The sequence below is a fragment of the Syngnathoides biaculeatus genome, chromosome 10, assembly GCF_019802595.1.
Source record: "Syngnathoides biaculeatus isolate LvHL_M chromosome 10, ASM1980259v1, whole genome shotgun sequence".
NCBI classification, from domain to species: Eukaryota; Metazoa; Chordata; class Actinopteri; order Syngnathiformes; family Syngnathidae; genus Syngnathoides; species Syngnathoides biaculeatus.
Window position 1 is genome coordinate 9,175,533 of NC_084649.1, and position 19,733 is coordinate 9,195,265.

At 38.9% G+C, this 19,733-nt stretch overlaps 2 protein-coding genes and 1 pseudogene across 5 annotated transcripts in view; all 3 read left to right on the forward strand.

Moving 5' to 3' along the window:
- The window catches only part of tnks1bp1 (tankyrase 1 binding protein 1), a 31,482-nt gene extending 24,619 nt beyond the window's left edge, over window positions 1-6,863 (forward strand). The window contains exons 9-10 of the mRNA XM_061831927.1: window positions 48-134; window positions 6,141-6,863. Of these exons, the coding sequence (XP_061687911.1) occupies window positions 48-120 (73 nt within the window). The 3' untranslated portion in view covers window positions 121-134; window positions 6,141-6,863. The remainder of the gene's footprint in view (window positions 1-47; window positions 135-6,140) is intronic.
- Window positions 2,618-9,173, forward strand: LOC133507321 (beta-crystallin B3-like; annotated as a pseudogene).
- Window positions 9,174-9,777: 604 nt separating this feature from the next.
- cita (citron rho-interacting serine/threonine kinase a) overlaps window positions 9,778-19,733 on the forward strand; it is a 56,128-nt gene continuing 46,172 nt past the window's right edge. For all 4 annotated transcript variants that reach the window (XM_061832969.1, XM_061832972.1, XM_061832971.1 and 1 more), the window contains exons 1-6: window positions 9,778-9,921; window positions 10,165-10,281; window positions 10,440-10,581; window positions 12,799-12,974; window positions 16,600-16,701; window positions 19,267-19,409. In XM_061832969.1, coding sequence (XP_061688953.1) covers window positions 10,180-10,281; window positions 10,440-10,581; window positions 12,799-12,974; window positions 16,600-16,701; window positions 19,267-19,409 — 665 coding nt within the window. In that variant the 5' untranslated portion in view covers window positions 9,778-9,921; window positions 10,165-10,179. The remainder of the gene's footprint in view (window positions 9,922-10,164; window positions 10,282-10,439; window positions 10,582-12,798; window positions 12,975-16,599; window positions 16,702-19,266; window positions 19,410-19,733) is intronic.

Genomic DNA, 19,733 nt, shown 5'->3' on the forward strand with positions numbered 1-19,733 from the left:
ATATGTATTTTTTTTTTGTTCACAAAATATTCATGTGTGTTTCTCAGTGCGGTCTCGCCGGCTTGGCTGACAGAATTGAAGTCTAAGAAGCGTATCAGTCAACACGAAGGGGAATGGTAGCTGAGCAGCATGTGGTAGGTCAAGACTAAATTAAATACAAAAAATATATACCATATATATATATTTATATATATGTGTGTGTGTGTGTGTGTGTGTGTGTGTGTGTGTGGTGTGTGGTGTTATCCTGCACAGTCAATCAGTAATATTTAATATTATTACTAAGGTATGAAAAACATATTGCCGTGTTGTTTTCTGCCTTCGCCTGTATGTACAAAGGTATGCCGATCAACAGACTATGCACTAGTACAATGGACACCTAAAAAAACACGTGAATTCACCTATTTCCAGATTTTTTTTCCCCTGATTTTCTCCTCCCAATTCCCCCAGTGAGTGGAACCAACCCTTATTGGTGGCATGTCCTCACTTCTTCCATCATTTTTGCAGATCTAGAAAATATGTTTAGCTTGAATAAGTTGACAAAATGCTTCTTTTTAGTTGAAAATTGCTTACTTTAAACAGGGTCCCCTCGCTGTATCATGGCCATTTTGTTTTTTTCAGTCTCTGTGTTATAAAATGTCAATTCATGCTGGCTGTGAACATTAGCTGCTGGTAAGCTGCTAACAATTATCTGCCATGGTGTGATGAAATAATCTTGCACAACTTTCTCCCATTCAATCTGGGACGGCCTAACAAACATCTATGCAACTATTTGGGCACGCCCAACAGATGCCACATTTTGTGGCTGTAGTCGTCTCAGGGGAGAAGGCTATGTTCTTCCATGATAATAAACTGTAGGACTTGGAAGCTACTGTACAAGTGAACAAATTCACTTGTGCATTAAATCAAAATGGGCGCCATAAAACAAAGGCGCAGAAAATACGGCGGTGCAGAATCTTGTCGTAGTATGTTGTTTTTGTTCTCTGTGTTTTTCATTCGAATCCGAAAATTCTGATTAGGCCTTTTTTTTAAATTAAATCCACCAAGGTCACAATTTGATTGGTATTGTTTTTTTTAGATTTAAACTGCAGGCACTGCTGCATATGGAAAATTGCTTCATTTGGCACAGTGCCCACCAGTCAGCTGACACCAGGGGCCAAAACATATGCCTTTTTATACTCAGCGCCAACGTTGCATCATTTGACTGACTTGACGTGCACACAGCAAAAAAATGTTAAGGTGCGTAGAACGCAGCAAAAATCATTTCTCGTGATTTGCCTGACTTAGTCACATGCTGTGAGGACATACTTAACGTTCCCCTCTGTTACACATATCACCTACACCACCACCTTCTTGACTGATTTTGCAGTATCTTCTGGTCATCTAGGTCCTTGTTCTTGCAGCCACAGTTACTTGGTCACTATTGTTGCTGCTTTGTTCCAGAGAGAAAACGGCCGTCGGAAATAGCCATAAAATGCAGAGGAAACTCCAGAGCCGCAGTGACCAGACGCACGAATATAAAGAGAGCCGTAAGGCTACTTTACACTCACTCTGGTAGCAACCGCGCTAATGTCACTGCAGTTATCCCACGCCTACTTTGGTACGGGCAGCGTGGGATCGATTCCCGCTCAGTGATGGTGTCGATATGTGCCCTGCGATTGACTGGCAACCAGTTCAGGGTGTAGTCCACCTTTCTCCCTAAGTTAGCTGGGATAGGCTCCAGCACGCCAGTGACCAGCTTGGAAAATGGATGGATAGGTTGACTTTATACTCAAGCGCACTCGACCTTGCATGCTGTTTTGAAAATGTGCTGCAGTTCTTCTCCAAGTCAGAGGTGTTGCAACGGGTGGTATTGGGTAGGGCGCCACCTAGTGGCATTTACTCAGCATATTTTGGTCATTTCCTGGAGCTGGTTTTTACTTTCTCCTCCGCTACAAGGAACAAAGCAACAGCAATGGAATAGGTGGAATAGTATCTGGCTGTACAAATGGACCTAAATGACCACCTGATACATTTAATTATGCTGTGAAATCGACAAAGAATGCTGCACCATAGGTGGTTTGTACTTCATCACAGCATGTGACTAAATTGGAGTAATCATGAGAGATGAGCTTCTTGGCTCTCTTCACGAAGCAACTTTTCTTTGTGTGCGCATTGTACTCCGCAGAGGTGCTGCGTTGGGCAATGCGTAGGTCACGTGATATAATGCTGGCATTGCATAGTGACCTTAAAGGTCTATTGACATTCCTATCCGAAATTCTTGACAAGACGCTGCGCCACCTGCTAGCTATGGGAGACGAACAGCAGAGATTTTCGGATTTTTCCGACGCCCCTTCTGACATGGAAACTCTTTTCGAAGAACATTTCACAATCGAGTTAAGTGACCGGGGCAATATTACCCTATCGTTTCGATAAATGATATGCAGATCACTTCTAACTAACAACAGACTCCCCAACAGTATGTATGACAGTATGTAGCGTACTCAAGAGGACCCATGCCAGGTGAAGTATCTACTTCACGGGTGCCCAGACACCGGTGGCCGGTGAGGAGGTGAGAGCTCCTTTCTCCTCCCGCACGTGACCAAACGCCCTCTCCACCTGATCCACCTCAGCGGCGGCAATGAACAACGCCGGCGGCGGCGGTGGCGAAGAACAACGCCAGCCCACGCGCATTGACACCTTTAGTACCCGACTTACATACTTTAAATTATGACGACGTGGATCTTTTGTTACGTTCTGAGAGAAGGATTACTCCCCCCCACTATTATTTTTTTTTAATAGCTCAATACACACCTACCTGTCATTTAGAACCCACAAAGCTCTCGTCCTTTGCACCTGTGCAATCCATTTTTTCACTACGAACTGGGTCTGTTGGAAAAGTGTGAAGAGTGAATCCATTCTCCTGAGTGTTCAAGCAAAATCCAGCAATACAACGAGCCAGAATTTTGGCTAACGCAGAAAAAAACAGCTACTTTCCCGCTGGTATAACTGGTAGAAACACACAAACCCGCCAGTGTGGACGTCTGTAAAAAAAACATCACTTCCTGCTTCTTCTCCAGAACAAATGCCTCGAGAGGATTTTCATGGTGGGAGATGCAAAAATCCATATACGACAACACCATGACGTGTGGTGAAAAAATGGATGGGTCCTTTCCAGCTGCCTTTTTTTTTTTTTTAAATTAAAAACAGCAAAAATCATGCTTTTTATATGTCAGTAGACTTTCAAGGCTTCAACAAGAGAGTTCCATCGCCAACTTCATAGTAAGAGCTTAAAATGTCATCTAAGTCCAGTGTAGTTATACAGTATATGAAACTTTTATTTTGAAGTTGGGCCTCGCACCACATTGGCGGTGAAACGGCAAGTTCTTTGTATTTTGTGACCGTGCATGACTGACCAATCAAGCAGAACAAAGGAGACGTACCCTTCCTTAACAATTCAGTATAGTGACAGGGATTTTCAAATGAAAAGTCAGTGCTTATAACCCCTAGTATTATTGCATTTAACTATATTTGCGTCCATTAAGTTGCAATTTGTGATTTCACTTTGTAATAGCATATCTATTTAGTTAGCGCTTGGAAATGTAGAATTATTCTTGAAGGGGTACATTTTTTGTCTAGCATTTACTCTTGTTTAAAGATTAATTTTGTACAGAAAACTTGTGTATTTCTTGTCAAAAAGTAGTGCAGTAAAAGTAAGCATTTTTCTCAAATGTAATAATCATGATTACAATATTGATCAAAATATTTGCAATTATTATTTTTTTTCCATAATCGGAGTAGTTGTCAAAGTAGAGGCAACAGTCTTCGGTCTGTGCTGTAAACCAGAAATAAAAAAAAAAATAACAAAAAACAAGTTTTCTCTTGAAAAAAGTTACTATTTGAAATATACTTGGGAAACTAACTTGTCTGTTCTATCAACTGCATCAATTTCAAACAAGAAATATAATGAATTTAATTAAAAATAGGGGGGTGGAACTCTCTCTGCCCAGGAGTTTCCACACCACACCCAGCGCTATCTGTCAAGTCAGGTTAACAGTAGAAAACAAATATTTAGCAAATACTGTAAAAATAATTTTGCTTGTCCGAAATGTTCTTACGTCAGATAGTCACGTGATGAAAAGGCTATCTTCTGTTTCTGCTATGTGCACCTTGGGGCAGTGTTATGAAATGCATGCATGGAGCTACACATTTGCAGTAAGATTAGAAAAATAAGTAGACCATCACAATAAAACTATTTTTGTTGCCTGTTTAGTTTTACAGTAAACTACAACTGGGGTGTCATCGTCGTGGAATTTTTGCTCCCAAAAGACCAATATAACTAGTCTCAATTATTTGCAGACTTCCACTATTTATGGTTGGGCTTACTCACTCTACTCACAAAATACTTTTCCTCCTTTCGGTTGAATTTCTGGATGAACCTAAAATGCACTATAACTTAATTTCACCTATTCCAACCCTTTGAATTAACCTGTCCAAGTTTTATCATTTCTGTACTTTTTACACAAATCCTCACAATGGTATGAATGGCAAAATTCACAGCAGGTGTTTGATCAAAAGTTGACCCTTTCTGTCAACTACGCTAGTCTCTCTATAGCTTTGTCAACTTGGTGATGACGCTCTGTGAAACTCAAGGCTCACTCAACACTTCCCTCGAAGAACATCCGTTTCTAATTCTATTTGAACTAGTATATATATTGATTCATTCACAGATTAAACAACTGTGTTGAATTTTGACGTTTAGCCTTTTGTTGAAGAAGATCAGGTTGTGCAAAAAGTACTGGATCATAGAGCAATTGGTCATGTGGAAGCTCATATTTTGAGAAGGCCATTTTAGTTTGCCTGATCAGGTTATAGTGCATTTTAGGTTCATCCTTAAATTTCACACGAAATCCAAATATCCCAAATTTGTTGTGAGTAATGTATGTAACTGGTACAAATGAGGCCAGGCATCTTTTGGTGGGAGAAAATTATTAGAGCTAAACTCCTGCTACATCTGTTTCCTGAATGACTGTCATTGTTGAAACTTTGTAGGTGGAATTCTTTCCGATTCTTGTTTGATGTATAATTTCAGTCGCTGAATAGTCCAGGGTCTCTGTTGGTTTATTTGCCCTAATACCAATCTTTTCCTCTTTGCCTTGGAGAACACGATGTCTATGATTTCCAAAAACAATTTGAAATGTGGACTCGTGAGACCACAGAACATGTTCCCACTTTGCGTCAAGTCATCTCCGATGAGCTTGGGCTCAGACAAGCCAGCAGTGTTTCTGGGTGTTGTTGATGCATGATTTTTGCTTTGCATCATAGAATTTTTATATTGCACTTATAAATGATGATGATGATGCCAGTTTTTAATGCAGTGCCGTCTGAGTGATCTGAAGGTCACAGGCATTCGATTTTGGCTTTTGGCCATGCAGTTTAAGTGCAAAGATTTCTCCAGATTTGCTGAATCTTCTTGATATGATGGATTGTAGATGATAAAATCTCAAATTTTCACACAATTCTACAAGCATTATTCTCAAACTGTTTGACTATTTTCTCATTCACAAAGTGGTTAACCTCGTCCCATTCTTGCTCATTACAAATGAGAGAATATTGCCAACAAAAACAATTGTTGGTAAGTTTGAACATTCAAAGTATCTTGTCTTTGTAGTGTATCCAAATGAATATGTTCAATGATTAGCAAATCATTGTGTTTTTTTAAACTTTATATACATTAAAAAATACAAAATTAAAAATAGTAATTATTAGATTATATTAAAATGTAAATAATTTAAAACAAATTGACTTTCACAAGAGAATCTCATTCTCCTCAACTGTCACTGGTACTTATGTATCGGTTTAAAGCAACTGCCACTTACCTGGACTAGTACTATTCAGTGGAAAAGTTACTTAAAACTTTTGAGGCCAGTTGGTTGAAGATGTGTCTCACTACTTTAGTATACAGTGTATACATGTACACTATGATCAATTTAGTTGTCACCCCTTTCATTCTTGGAGTTGTCCTTTTGATCCCCACTTCCAATTTAGTTATCTAATCCATTTTTAAACATTCTGGATATTTTTCAATGTGTCCAAAAATAACCGAATACATTGTATATGAACTTTAGTAAATCAATCTTTTCTCTGGACTGTGTTCCCTGTAGGAGCAGCCAAGCTGCAGCGCAGAATCCATCCATGACAGATGTTTGTGCCAAGAGACACCTCACCAAGGTTTATATTTTGCACTTTGAGTGCCTGATTTGTACATTTGAACCCGATCTGAGCGATGCAAACTGGAATTCAGGGTTTTCAGGCAAATTACATGAAATTGAAAACATTGTTTTGTAAATAATTTGCCTGGGCTGTGTGACTTTTTATGCTATTCAGTGCATATTTGAACTAATACTGTCAACTAGTGATCATCAACATAATGCAGAGCAAGACATAAATTGACTTTTTTTTCCCCACTCTGTTCTTTGTTGTTGCTGTTTGTCAATTATTATTGACTGGGTCTAATGTCAGTGGGCTGTTTCAAACTAAGTTCATAGTCACTCACATGTTCCAGTCATTTTGGATCACCCCTTTTCTTTAGTTGAACATAAAATGATCTCTGGTATTAAATCTTCTTTATACTTTATGAAATGATTACCTACACCCTGTATGTTCCTCTATGCAAGAAAAAATATATTTTTCTTCCTTTCATAATACAATTCATCCAAATGCCTCATTATAACATCAGCAAGCTTGCATAAAATGTAGGAATGCTTTCATGCTACTGCATTATGTGAATACTTGACATTTTTAAGTGCCTTTGTTTTCTAATGAAAAGAAAAATGACCACCAGTCACGAATTTGCAATGTTACAATTTATTAAAGGCTTTTCTACAGTATGGAATGTATTTGAGTGCATGTGGCTGTTTGTGGGGAAAACACACCTGATGATGTCAACTGATGAAATGAAAACTTGTAAAAGAAGTTCACATTGTAAGTGAGGCAGCATACCAGGAGAACAACCTGATATGAAACAGACCCTTATAAAGGAAGGAAACTGGGTGGGATCCATAATACTGAGTGAGACTGATCTCGGCTCATTCTCCTGGCTGCCTGGCAATCAGAGCTACCCACTACAGCTTCATAATCAGGATAGCAGCACGGGCTGAGCTGAGCAGCATTTGCCAGGGACAGAGGCAAGCTTATTGAGAAGCAGTGTGATGGACACAATGGGTGTGACAGACTTGCTGCATCAACAGGCTTTTTGCTGCTGTGGCCAGAAATAAACCATAAATACCCCTCCAGCCTCCACAAACTGTTCGGCAGACCGCCACACCCACACACCCTCACACTAAGACGGGCTGACAAGAAAGACAAGAACAAGGGGAAGATTGGGAGATTGGCTTGTACAAGGTGCACTGACACAAGCCATCCAGGTAAAAAAGAAATAAATGCAATCATCAAGATCCCTATCAAGCTTCTTTTTCCTACTTTCTCATTAGTTCTATCTGCATCGGAATGCTTGCTTCAAAATGCAGTATGTCTAATTTTGAACTACTGTGCTGCAACATTATGATCACTTTTAACAACCTTATGAGAGGCAATGCATAAATGCCTTTAGAAAAGGTCTTCACTCTGAATAATAAGCATGCAGTATTGTTAAATTAATACCTCTTGTCTTCAAAGACACTTTTTAAAGATATGTTGGAACTCGTTAGCTTGTGCAGCAGTCCCAAATATTGCAGACAGTGATGTATGTTCACATAGAAAAAGCACCGCTGTTAGCTAAATTTAGATCCTCAAACAAATGATCAATAGTGTTATATAAAATATATTTGTCACTTGCTTGTACTATGCAATGAAATGATGCAAAAAAGTAACAGATGTGGAATGAGGATGGCTGGTTACAATAGTGTAAGTTGTGTAAATTGTATTGTTTTTTTCTATACTGTATTTGTAAAGACATGCAAATGTTAAATTGTGTAGCACCAAACTAAGGAACATGACTGATCAACAAGCAAGCCCAGATCAGTTACCTGCAGAGAAAGGCCAAGGAGGAGGTGGAGCCTCATATAAGGTACCTCAAGGACACAAAAGTGGGTAAATAAGAATAAACAAAAAGGACTCGGCTCTTGTGTTATAGTTGGCAGTTTTTGAGTTTGAGAACTTTCGTGGAAAGAAAGTGGAATTGTCTGCTGAATGTAAAGATGTACTGGAGAAGACACAGAAAGTTGGCTCCATCATTGTGGAATCTGGACCGTGAGTGGTTCTGTGTGTCTTTGTTGAATAATTAAAGGGACCCAAAAACCAAGAAATGAATCTCGAGTATTTTCTCTCTCCTGTTTCAGATGGATTGGTTTTGAGCTTCCAAGTTTTGCAGGGGAGAAGTTTGTATTGGAGAAGGGGGAGTATCCCCGCTGGAGCACCTGGACCAACTGCCAGAGTCACTATTGTCTGAGCTCTTTCAGGCCTCTAAAAGTGGTCTGTATTCATAATGGACATTATTATCGCAACGTCAACAAATTCAACATGAAATAAAAGCATGGTTTTCTCTCCAGGACAATGCAGATCACAAACTACACCTGTTTGAGAATGCAGGTTTTGAGGGCAGGAAAATGGAGATCGTTGACGATGATGTTCCCAGTCTGTGGGCTTATGGTTTCCAAGATCGTGTAGCCAGTGCTAAGGCCATCAACGGCACGTAAGATACAATCTCCTGACTTTTTAATGTCATCTGCATGCTTAAAATGCTACTGCAATACTTTGGTTTATCGTTTGGGAGCTGTAATTCAGACCACTGTTCTTTGCCTCCTAAGGTGGGTGGGGTACGTGTACCCAGGCTATAGGGGGCGCCAGTATGTGTTTGAGCATGGAGATTTTAAGCACTGGAATGATTGGGGAGCCACTGCGCCTCAGATGCAGTCTGTCAGACGTGTGAGGGACATGCAGTGGCACAAGAGGGGGTGCTTCATTCCCCCTACTCCTAATCCTAAAACCACTCCCACTCCCAAACCCAATCCTGTTCCCAACCCCACTCCTACTCCCATTCCCAAACCATCTCCGAATCAAAAATCACAAACCCAGTCTTGAACCTTATGCCATGCCTCCAGGGACAAGCCTCGGCCTACTTGCCCACTGTGATATGACAATTACTAATTACTAGCATCTACATGGATGAAACATGCATATATGATTACAAATAAAGCTATTTCTCCCCCTCTGACTTTTGATTGTCTACATGATATTGCATGTTGTTTATCTTGGACAGTATGATCAAGTCTGGTGAGCGTTTCCAGCCTTTGAGAAAACCACACATTGCACTTCAGAAAAATCTCACCGCATGCCATCAAACAAAAAATCGATACAGTGATCAATGATGTACCTTTTCCATTGAAAAAAATTGCATTTAATTGTTTTCCCATCACAATACCATACCTGCTGCTTTCTCCCAGCACGCTAATGTGCCATGCCACACTGGTGATATGAAGAATTTTACATAAAATGTATTAATTTGTGTGAGAGAGAAAACGATGAACAAAACGTACATAATCCATATCTATGTACATACCGGTACATACTATATAAATTTACGTACTACTAGACGTTTGTGACAACGCAAGTTACCCATACACACAAAGTAGAACGCCTTATTCTACTTCTGATAGATAGAAATAGAAGCTTAGAAATTAAGTTGTGTATAATAGTTTTAAAATGACAGTTACTTCATTTTTTGTGAAACGAAAGGAAGGCCCACGTGATTGGTTAAAAAAATACGAGACCAGCCTCCAAACACGGATCTAACCAATCACATGTCGTCTCATCGGAGCAGGAGGGCACGCGCAAAATTTGAAAGTTGACCGGAAGCGGTGATGAACAAGAAAGAAACAACGGGTCGTTTTATATATTAAAGTCTCGTAATTTATTCGAAAAGCGGACTATCTGCATGGAACTAACGTGAGTAGTCCCAAGGTTTGAGTTTAATGTCTGTGGGTATAAATGGTGACGACAGTCATCTTCATTTTTAGGTAGCAAACAAACTCGTTAGCCAATTTTGACTAGATTTAGCATGCTCAATTTATATCATTCGCTTCACCCCCGTTTATCTTCATTTATGCTCTACTACGATATAGCTAACTATCTTATCAGCAAAACGTCACATACAACTATAGACCTAGTCTCTGTGTGTCATTCGACCAGGTTCCAATATTAACAATGTTGAAGTTTTCATACGTAACCCAAGGAAGTCTGAAAACACGACCCACCTCCTCGGACCCCATCACAATTCGTAGCTCGAGACTCAACCAGCTGTTTCAGGTACAGTCTGACCCCGTCATTGCCACAACCTGAACTACCTAAATACCCTAATTGCTCAGAAAATATGAATATGCACGAAATAGTTGACTGCCAGGAGGTAGGTTCCGCTTTCTTGTTTATTTTTTCTTCTTCCCACTTTTCTTTTTTTAATTCCACAGGGTCGAGTTAGCCTGAGTGGGCAGCATGGAGGATGCTCCTTGGGTCGTGAGGAGTTTGTGGACTCTCTATTATTACTGTACCAAGAGTGTAAATCCCCCGAGCTCATGAAAATACACCATGTGGCCAACTTCGTCAACAAATGTAAGCATGTTACACCTTAAGCAGGTTTTGTCATCCTGTATTTGCAGTGACAGACCATGCGATGCATTCCTTACCTGGGCCTTCAGTGGGGACTGACTTGACTTAAATCCACCTCCTAATACTACCCATACCACGTCACGGTTGTTGAAACCATCAGTACTATTCAAAAGAGCAACATAACAGCATCCAACTCTGTTGTGCGTCATGTACAACGTCGGTAGCCATTGAGAACCAATATTTATCTAATAACATGAGGCATATATGCAAAATGTATATGACTCCTACTCACCAGTAATGCAGATTTTTAAAAGTTCATGTGTGCAGACCACTACAAGTGTAATTTACTAGTAGAAATGGGTTAGAAAAAGTTCCACTTTGACCATTGAATCAAAGGACAGAAAAAATGCTGAGGGCATTCAGGTCTGTGAGAACGAATTTAAAATCTGATGATTAGTTAAAGTGACAGTGCCATTGCTGTGGTTTAATACATCGGCTAATGCCACTAATTCTAAAGGACCTGGTTCCAGGGCAGATTAGGCTGACATGACAGCACTGAAATCTGAGTTAAAAAAAAAAAAAAAGTGTGTTGGGGGGGGGGGGGGGGGGTGGAGAGGAAAGAAACAAAACTACAATTTATATGGCCAGATAGGCTTGGCCACACTTGTCTGTACTTAGCTTCAGCATCAGTTGTTTTTGTGGGGCTATATCTTAAGGCACAATTAGCTGGTCATTGTCACTGGGAAACCAATAAACTTGCAACAATGTCGATGTCGAGACAGGACAGTTTGGGAAAATAGTTTATTTGTTTTATAGGTAAGTGTTGTAATTTTGAATTGGCAGGGAATTTTTGTGAGTTTATCTTCATCATGAGTTCAGCAAAAGAACTAAATTATTCTTTTGTATGACAAACAAAACATTGGATATAACAACAAATAAACAACTCTTTCCTGTCCTAAATGTTATGATAAGTTATGATTAACAAACCTTCACTGCACTATTAAATTGTAAAAGGAAAAACATTCCATGAAATTGCTGGATTACTTAAACTTCATCTCTTGAAAATGTAATATTGTACTGTATAAAGATGCTCTTGCCAGTAACTGTAGCACTATAGCCAACTGAGTAAAGAGGTAAAGAAAAAATGTTTAATAACTAAGATTTGATCATAAAAGTTGGCGAGAGGCAATTGGAGGCCACATATTGACACGGAGAACCATTCACACTCACATTCACTGAGTGAGAACTGAACCTACGCTGCCTACACTAAAGTCTGGCTAGTGTACCACTACATCAGGGGTCACCAACGCGGTGCCTGCTGGCAAATGGTAGCCCGCGAGGACCATATAAGGCGCCCGTGAGGTATATTCTAAAAATACCATAGGCCACAAATTGTTACTATTTGTGCTTTAAATTCTGAATCTGACTTGCTTCTGTGAATTAAAATTTTAAAATTCCTGTAATGTCATTTACTACAATGAATTAAAGCAAAAATATGTTATGTATGTGCAATGAACTGAGTCTGAAATTTGCCACAAACAGGTCATGTAGCCCTTCATACGATCGGTGCTCACGAAGTAGCCCTCGGCCTCAAAAAGGTTGCTGAGCCCTGTACATCATCAGTGACATGTAGGAAGTCATCTTATTGCATTTAAGTGGTCCGAAAATACATTTTAATTGGCTACACGTAAGCTCTCTTTTCTCATCTATATCAACAATGTATAATGACAGGATAAACAATGAAATGCTTTTCCACAAAAAAAGCAGATAACTTGTATATCTACCTGTTACCACTCATACAACAGAACATTAGCTTTGTGTTGAACTAAACATAAACAGGCCCAGATGGATTAAAAAAAAAAAAAAAGATTCTAACTTGCGACAAGATCATTGTTATTCCAATACCCATTATATGCTTTTTTTACATTTGTCTGGTGTTGAGCTGATAGATTTAGCAATTGTACAATTTGTGCTAAAGCTCTACATAGTTTTTGAAACACTGTTCTGTAGGGCTTGTTCTCATTTGGGTAACGTGAGCAGGATCCTGTCCCAGGTAACTTTGCCCCAGAGATTGGGTACGTCCTGGACTGTTCACCAGCCAACTGCAGTGGACATAGATAAACAACTTTTCACACTCACGTGTGACACTGATGGATTTAAACTCCTCAATTAATGAATTACCAATGATCTGATTTCCTCTGTGTTTATCTGCATTGGCAGTTTCAGAAGTGGTCTCTGAGCTCCAAGCCTTGCAGCCCAGCCTTCATGATTTTGAAGTGCGCACTGTGGTTGGTCGCGGTCGCTTTGGCAAGGTCCAAGTGGTACGGGAGAAGGCAACAGGGGATTTTTGTGCCCTAAAAGTCATGGAAAAGAAAGTTTTACGCTCTCTAGAACACGTAAGTACTGAACTATAATCCATTGTTTTTTATATACATATATGCAACTTCTTTCGGCTTGTCCCTTTCGGGGTTGCCACAGCGTGTCATTTCAGATGAACGCACATATATGTTTGGCACAATTTTTACGCCGGATGCCCTTCCTGACGCAACCCTTCTCGGGGAGTGGAGGCCCCCAGTGGGATACGAACCCACAACCCCTGGTTTACCAAACCAGTGCTCTAACCACTGAGCTACAGGGCCTCCCGTTTTTTATATTTATATATATATATATATATATATATATATATATATATATATATATATATATTATATATATATTTTTTTTACCCTTCTTTATGTAGCTCAATTAAACATATGTCATGACAACATGATCTGTACTCAATTTTGGTCAAAAATGAGTCATGAAATCATTCATCCTGGATCTGTTTCTTCACTGACCTCCTCCATAGTTGCAATCAAAAACATTAATTTATACAAGAAATTGTCAACTTTCTCTGCTGTGCTGCAGAATGTCATTGGGAGTGTTGAGGATAGTGACTATATGGTGAGGTGAATGAATATTTTTCTGAGAAGCATGAGTATATTCTTAAAAAGTGATCTCCCTCCTACATTTCCCTGTCACTGCAATACCTTTGGCTTTTTTATGAGTGGAAAATCACATATCTCTATATTTCTCAAAGGTTACAGCTAACAGCTCGTGTAAATTGCTTTGCAACTAAGTGCCATTTTTGCTAAATATGTTCGTAGTCGTGGTCTAGAAATACCCAAAAAAACGTTTCAGGGATAGTGCTCTGGAAAAATGTGCCTTAAAAGTCAACCTAAGCTTAATTTTCAAGCCATCGTAATATGTTTTTCTTTTTCTTTTGCATTTTGTGATGCCACCGCCGTTGGGTGAAAGTGATGGCAATGAGGAAAAGTGGAATGATTATTCCTAGAATCATAAATACAGCTTGCTGTGACATTGGAAACGGCAGGTGAACAATTCAATTCAAGGTTCAGTGTGGAGTGTTGAAGCTGCCAGCAAGATTTGAATGTAGCCTCACTTTACTAGTTCTTCCCCTCTGGCCAAATCCAAGACCGTCCTGCACCCGCAAGTCGGCACCAACTGGCATTACCGTGGTCATGTTGTAGCAGCTACCACTTTCATCAAGTCTTGTTCACCCGTAAGTAAAATTAAAAAGATGTCCTATTGAATATAAGTGGAAAACCATCTTGTGGCATTATGTTTATAAATTTACTCGCATTGATTGTTACATTTCATTAATTATTGGGACCATTTAGCAACCTGTAGCTTTGAGAAATGCTATAAATATCAGTGGTCCACATTGAAGTACATACAGGGGGAGTATCTGGAGAATTTATATCTGTAGTTATTCAGAGTTCCCAAAAAACAGCACAGCGAATCACCACCCTGGTCAATAGCTATAGAGTACATGGCTGAGTACATCTCTGGGTAGTAGAGCCTAGGTGAGATGCTATGCACTTTACAATAGTCACATTATTTTTAGCATACTTTTACATAAACATTTTTAGACACTGTAAATCACAGGAGAAAGCAAATTGCATCAACTACCGGTACCATGATTCTTGCTTTAAAAAAAAAAGTACCAAAACTTCCATATTTTCATTTGTGTAAAATACAATTAAAAAAAAGGCTGACCTGTCGCAAAAGCATTGTTACCAAACCTATTTTTTTACAGTAAGTTGACGAATAGGTGAACCTCCTATTAACCTTGAACTCTGCTTTCAAAACAAGTTATCAATTTGTTGTGTATGCACTGTATAGGTAATATGACAAGACACTTAAACTGTATTTCCAGTCATAGCAGGCATCTGAGGAAATTTGTAGCTACAGTACAGTACAACTTGTCCTGTGACAATGTACACCCCTGTTGATAAGATGGTATGATGGTTTTTTTTTTTTAAATTTGCTCAAATGGCTGTTATCCATGGACATCAGAAATAAATGATGCAATATTTGTAACAATGTAAAGCCATTTTGACAAAGAAAATTTAATCAGTATGTCCTGCTTTACAAGTAAGAGTTGACAGACTGATTATAGAGAAATCACATATTGTGAAATTTCTGCGATGTGACTCTAGCTCCCTGTTTTGACGTAAACCATATGAGACATCTGGGGAAGCTCCTCTGACTCTTCAGCCCCTAATCAATGTAGTGGTGTTTGACATAACTGGAGAAACATGACAAAACTCATGGACACCATCTTGGATGAGGGAGTTTTACTAGGCGTAAAGAAAAATGTGGAATGACATCCGGAGAGCTGATGACTTTTGTGACCCTGGAGACAGCAACCAACAATTCTGCCAATATGTAATTTGGAAAACATTTCATATTTTCAAAGCATTGCTCCAATAAAGGGGTTTCTACTATACTATACCAGTTTATCAATCCATTTGCACTTTTTTTTATTTACTTCTGGGAACGTGTGGACATTTACCTCTACAATTTTGAAGTTGTTGAATTGTTGTAAAGAACTAAAAATGAGTGATTCCATCTTTACAATTGCCACTCAGAAATGTTACATTTTTCAAAGTGTTACATTTCGTATCTCCTTCCACTCCAGAGGTCCAGTGCAACGGGGTTAGGGTGGTCAGCCACACAGTTCCCAGCCGCACTTCGCAGGGCAAGGAGCAGGAGGGGAAATATTTGATGACTTGGCCAAATGCAGCACATTTAAAAGTCCAAGGTGCTGCTGGTCATTAGGTTGGGGCTAGTCAGGAACATGCCCACAGCGTCTGAAAGTTGGAAGAATGTCTTAATTCTTGACCACCACTCTGGTATTTCCAAATTTAAATACGTTGCCTTTTTTTCATTCATTAATTGTTAGGGTAATTAGCAATAATGTTCTTCTCTGTGTTATGTCAAATTTACATGACATTTTTGCCCTCTTTGATTCATCTTTAATCACTTTTTATTCATCAATAAAATTGATTTTTTAAAAAAATATTCACCACAGTCTCAAAAACATGACATTTCAAATTGACATTACAGGAGATGCAGAAACAAATTATTTCTTAACTTATTTGGTGCGTAATGTTAGCAAAAAAGAAAAATAATTATTTTTCAAAGTAAAAGCAGAAGTTTGAAAATGTCTTATTTTGATTAAGCAAAGATTTTTTTTTTATATATATTGTGGACCACAGAAAATTGAGTGCCTACATGAGAGGCTGAAATTCTGAGGGTTTGAACATGTTTAACTACATAGATTGTTTGGAATATTTGGGTGAGCAAAGGAATACTGTAGTCATGACTTTTGTCAATCTTTGCAATCAAAGGAATTCCCACTGGAGGAGGCAGTGGAGTCAAACACTTAAAATGTGGACTCGTCATTTCACTGTATGTGACTAACATAACATATCGCAGGCAGAATAGTACATGAGTTGTGAGAGAAGTGAGCAATAAATGAACGTCTGTCCAGTACTGGGCAAAAAAAATGTCTAGTTCAAGCAAGTGAGCTCTTGAAGCATTAAATGTAATATCCACATAAAAACTTGACATTATACAATGTTAAATGTTTTACATTTCATTTAAATCCCTTTGAAATGAACGTACAGTATACAGCTTTGACTTCTTGTGTATTGTGCACCCCATTTGATTCAGGTGGTTTTTCATGAAGAGGAGCGGAGGATTCTGTCTTTGAACTCCAGTCCCTGGATCCCGCAGCTCTTCTGTGCTTTCCAGGATGAACATCACATCTATTTGGTGAGAGGCTATTTTTATCATTAACATCTACAACTAACACGGCTGTTTTTACCACCACTACTATTATACTGAATTCATGAATTCAATAATTATTTGGAACTGTGGCTTATTATTGGACGTTGACAAAATCTTGAGGCATTTTACGATGTGATTTCAAGGGGTCAAGCTATGAACATATTCGGCCACACAGTTCTGGCAATGGGCCATCCTGCTTCACTCTTTCAAATGCATTCCTTATGAAGTATGTTCTGCAAATGAAGTGTTAATTACATGCATTAATTACACCCAAAATATTTAATTACAGTACATAAGATAATTTCTGGTTAGAGTGTCTGCCTCACAGTTCTGAGGGCCAAGGTTCCAATCCTGGCCCTGCCTTCATGGAGTTTGCTTGTTCCCACCGTGCCTACATGGGTTTTCTCCAGGTTCTCTGGTTTCCTCCCACATCTCAGAAACATGCATTCATTGGAGACTCTAAATTGCACTTAGGTGTGATTCAGTAACTCTGCCAATAATGTCACATAATGGCTGAGGACTTTTTGTTTTGTGCATCTTTTTCACATGCTGCAAGGGTTTTACTCAGGGAGCTCCCTCTTCCCCCCACATTTCAAAATCATGTACAGTATGGTTAAATTAATTCTATGGTTCCCAAAGCCCCCACTAGGGGGCGCGTGCCCCACGCAAGAGGGCGCAAGACAAATGAATGAAAACACTGCATTAATAGCGATGTTGAATGTTTAAAAAAAAAAACTGTTACACTGAACATAATCACACAGTTCAGGTGCTTGAAAACAGTTGAGTTTAATACAACCTGCAATTCATGGTGATTCATTTTCACATACGTTTGGTTTGTATTAATCACATTGTAACAAGCCCATTGCAGTTTATTTCACACATTGTAATGATTGCAATGTCTGAGATGAACACAAATATTCCTTATGTACCATAGAGGGCCCCAGCAGAGAGAGTTTGAGAAACACTGTGTTCATTGAAAACTCTTAATTGCCTGTCGAAGTGAATATAATTCATAGTTTTTTGTCAGTTGACTGGGATAGAGCCAAGCTCACCCATGACTATGAAAATGGATGAATACATTCTTGGGCAGTTCACTTTGGAATTCAGCTAACAAGAATAGTTTTATAATATAAATAAACCATGATAACGTTCAAACTAATAAGCTGATGAACAGTCAAAATGTGGATCAGATTAATAAATGGGGAAGTGCACCTCAAAAAGATGAAGTTGAATCATTAGTTGTGTTCAGTGATAAAGGAATATAAATACAAAATACAAGGTGAAAAGGTATAATTATGGACAAAACATCTTTATTTCCATCACCACATGGTATATCAAAATACAGGTATCATGCTTTTGTAAGGCTACAATTTTTCCATTTTCATTTCACAGCTATGAGTTTGTGTGTCTGATCAGTCAGAATAATACATGAGTTGCTCCAGGAAGGAACCTGAAGTGTGCAGTGTGAACAACTCTTATAAAGAAGCAATGATTTTTTTTTGTTGGGGGACAAAAATAGTCTTCCTGAAAAATTTATGTATTTTATTTTATTTTTTTTCCACATGAAGAATATCCTCGTATCTTGAATACTTGGGAAACGTCAATTTCCTTTAGGTAATTGACAAATATTGAAACACTTTGTGCTATTTGACAAAAACAAGTATTGTAGTATCAGTAAAACAGACTATCAATTGTAGGCGTAACGTTTGGTGATTTTTATGATTTGCCAAATTACCGATCAATTTTTATATTGTCATTGGATTAACTGACAATACTAGATAAACAGTGCTTTTGTGCAGTATTCATGTTAATCCCCGTCAGAACTGTTAAACCAAGTAAACCTTCACATCTTCATCATGTCTGCCTCCATTCTCCCTGTGTGCATTCTCTTTACTGCCCCTATGTCTCACCCTGCTCCCCAGCAGAGGATGAGGGGAAAATACAAAGCATCCATCTCTATCCGTGTGCTAGAGAGGCTCCCAGTCTCCCTGTTGCTAGGTAACACAGCATAATGCTCCTGCTCATTCAGACTTCCCGACCATTCATGCACTAGGGGCTCTCATCTGTTATGGCTATAACGGTCGCTGCCTTATAGCTGAAATCAGCTTGAACAAGTCTTTCATCTCTACTTAAGACAACAGATGCTAGAAAAGTAGAGCTGCATTTAGATTCATGCTTGCTAACTTGTAGACTTTGTTGTCTAGTGATGAGGTGGTTATGACACAGACACACTCGCAATGAAGGGATTGGCTCTTTCTTTTCTATTTTTTTTTCAAGAATATTCATTTGACTGCAGTGGGACAGCTAATCTGCTACCACATCTGACGTTACATAATCCATAATAAAAACCACCCTATTATCATAAACGGAAAACGTACTTTGGTCACACAAATGGTTCTACTGTTGCATGTTTTTCTAAATATAGCCCTGCTTATGAGCATTTATAAGTGTAGCCTCGATTTGTGTATTTCAGTCACAAACAAACAAGACCCGACTGCAGATTCCACTGGTGTGTGTTTGTTTTCTGACTTCATGCAATTGTCTGTTTAGATAATGGAGTACTTGCCTGGCGGCGACCTTCTGTCTCTGATCAACCGATATGAGGAGCAGTTTGATGAGTCTATGGCTCAGTTCTATTTGGCTGAGCTGGTGGAGGCCATTCATGCTGTCCACCAGCTGGGCTATGTCCACAGGTGAGGCACTCTGTGACCAGTGTGACATTCAATTAACGGTTTTAATAGCAGAGCCACAGTTGTTTGTTCTAATCTAATATCGGGAGCCTGACAGAAAACCAGAATCAGAATTATTCACATATGACTATTTTAAGGAAAGTCAATTTGGATTTTGAAAGACCTTGGGATTCTCATCCATTGTAAATACATTTTAGATTTAGAACATTGCCTGTAATGAAGAGACAATGTTGGAAAAGGAATGTTTCATTAAAGTTTACAACAATATTTGGAGAATCTCAACACTATCGTCATTGCCACTTTCCTATTCCTAGTCACCAAACAGGA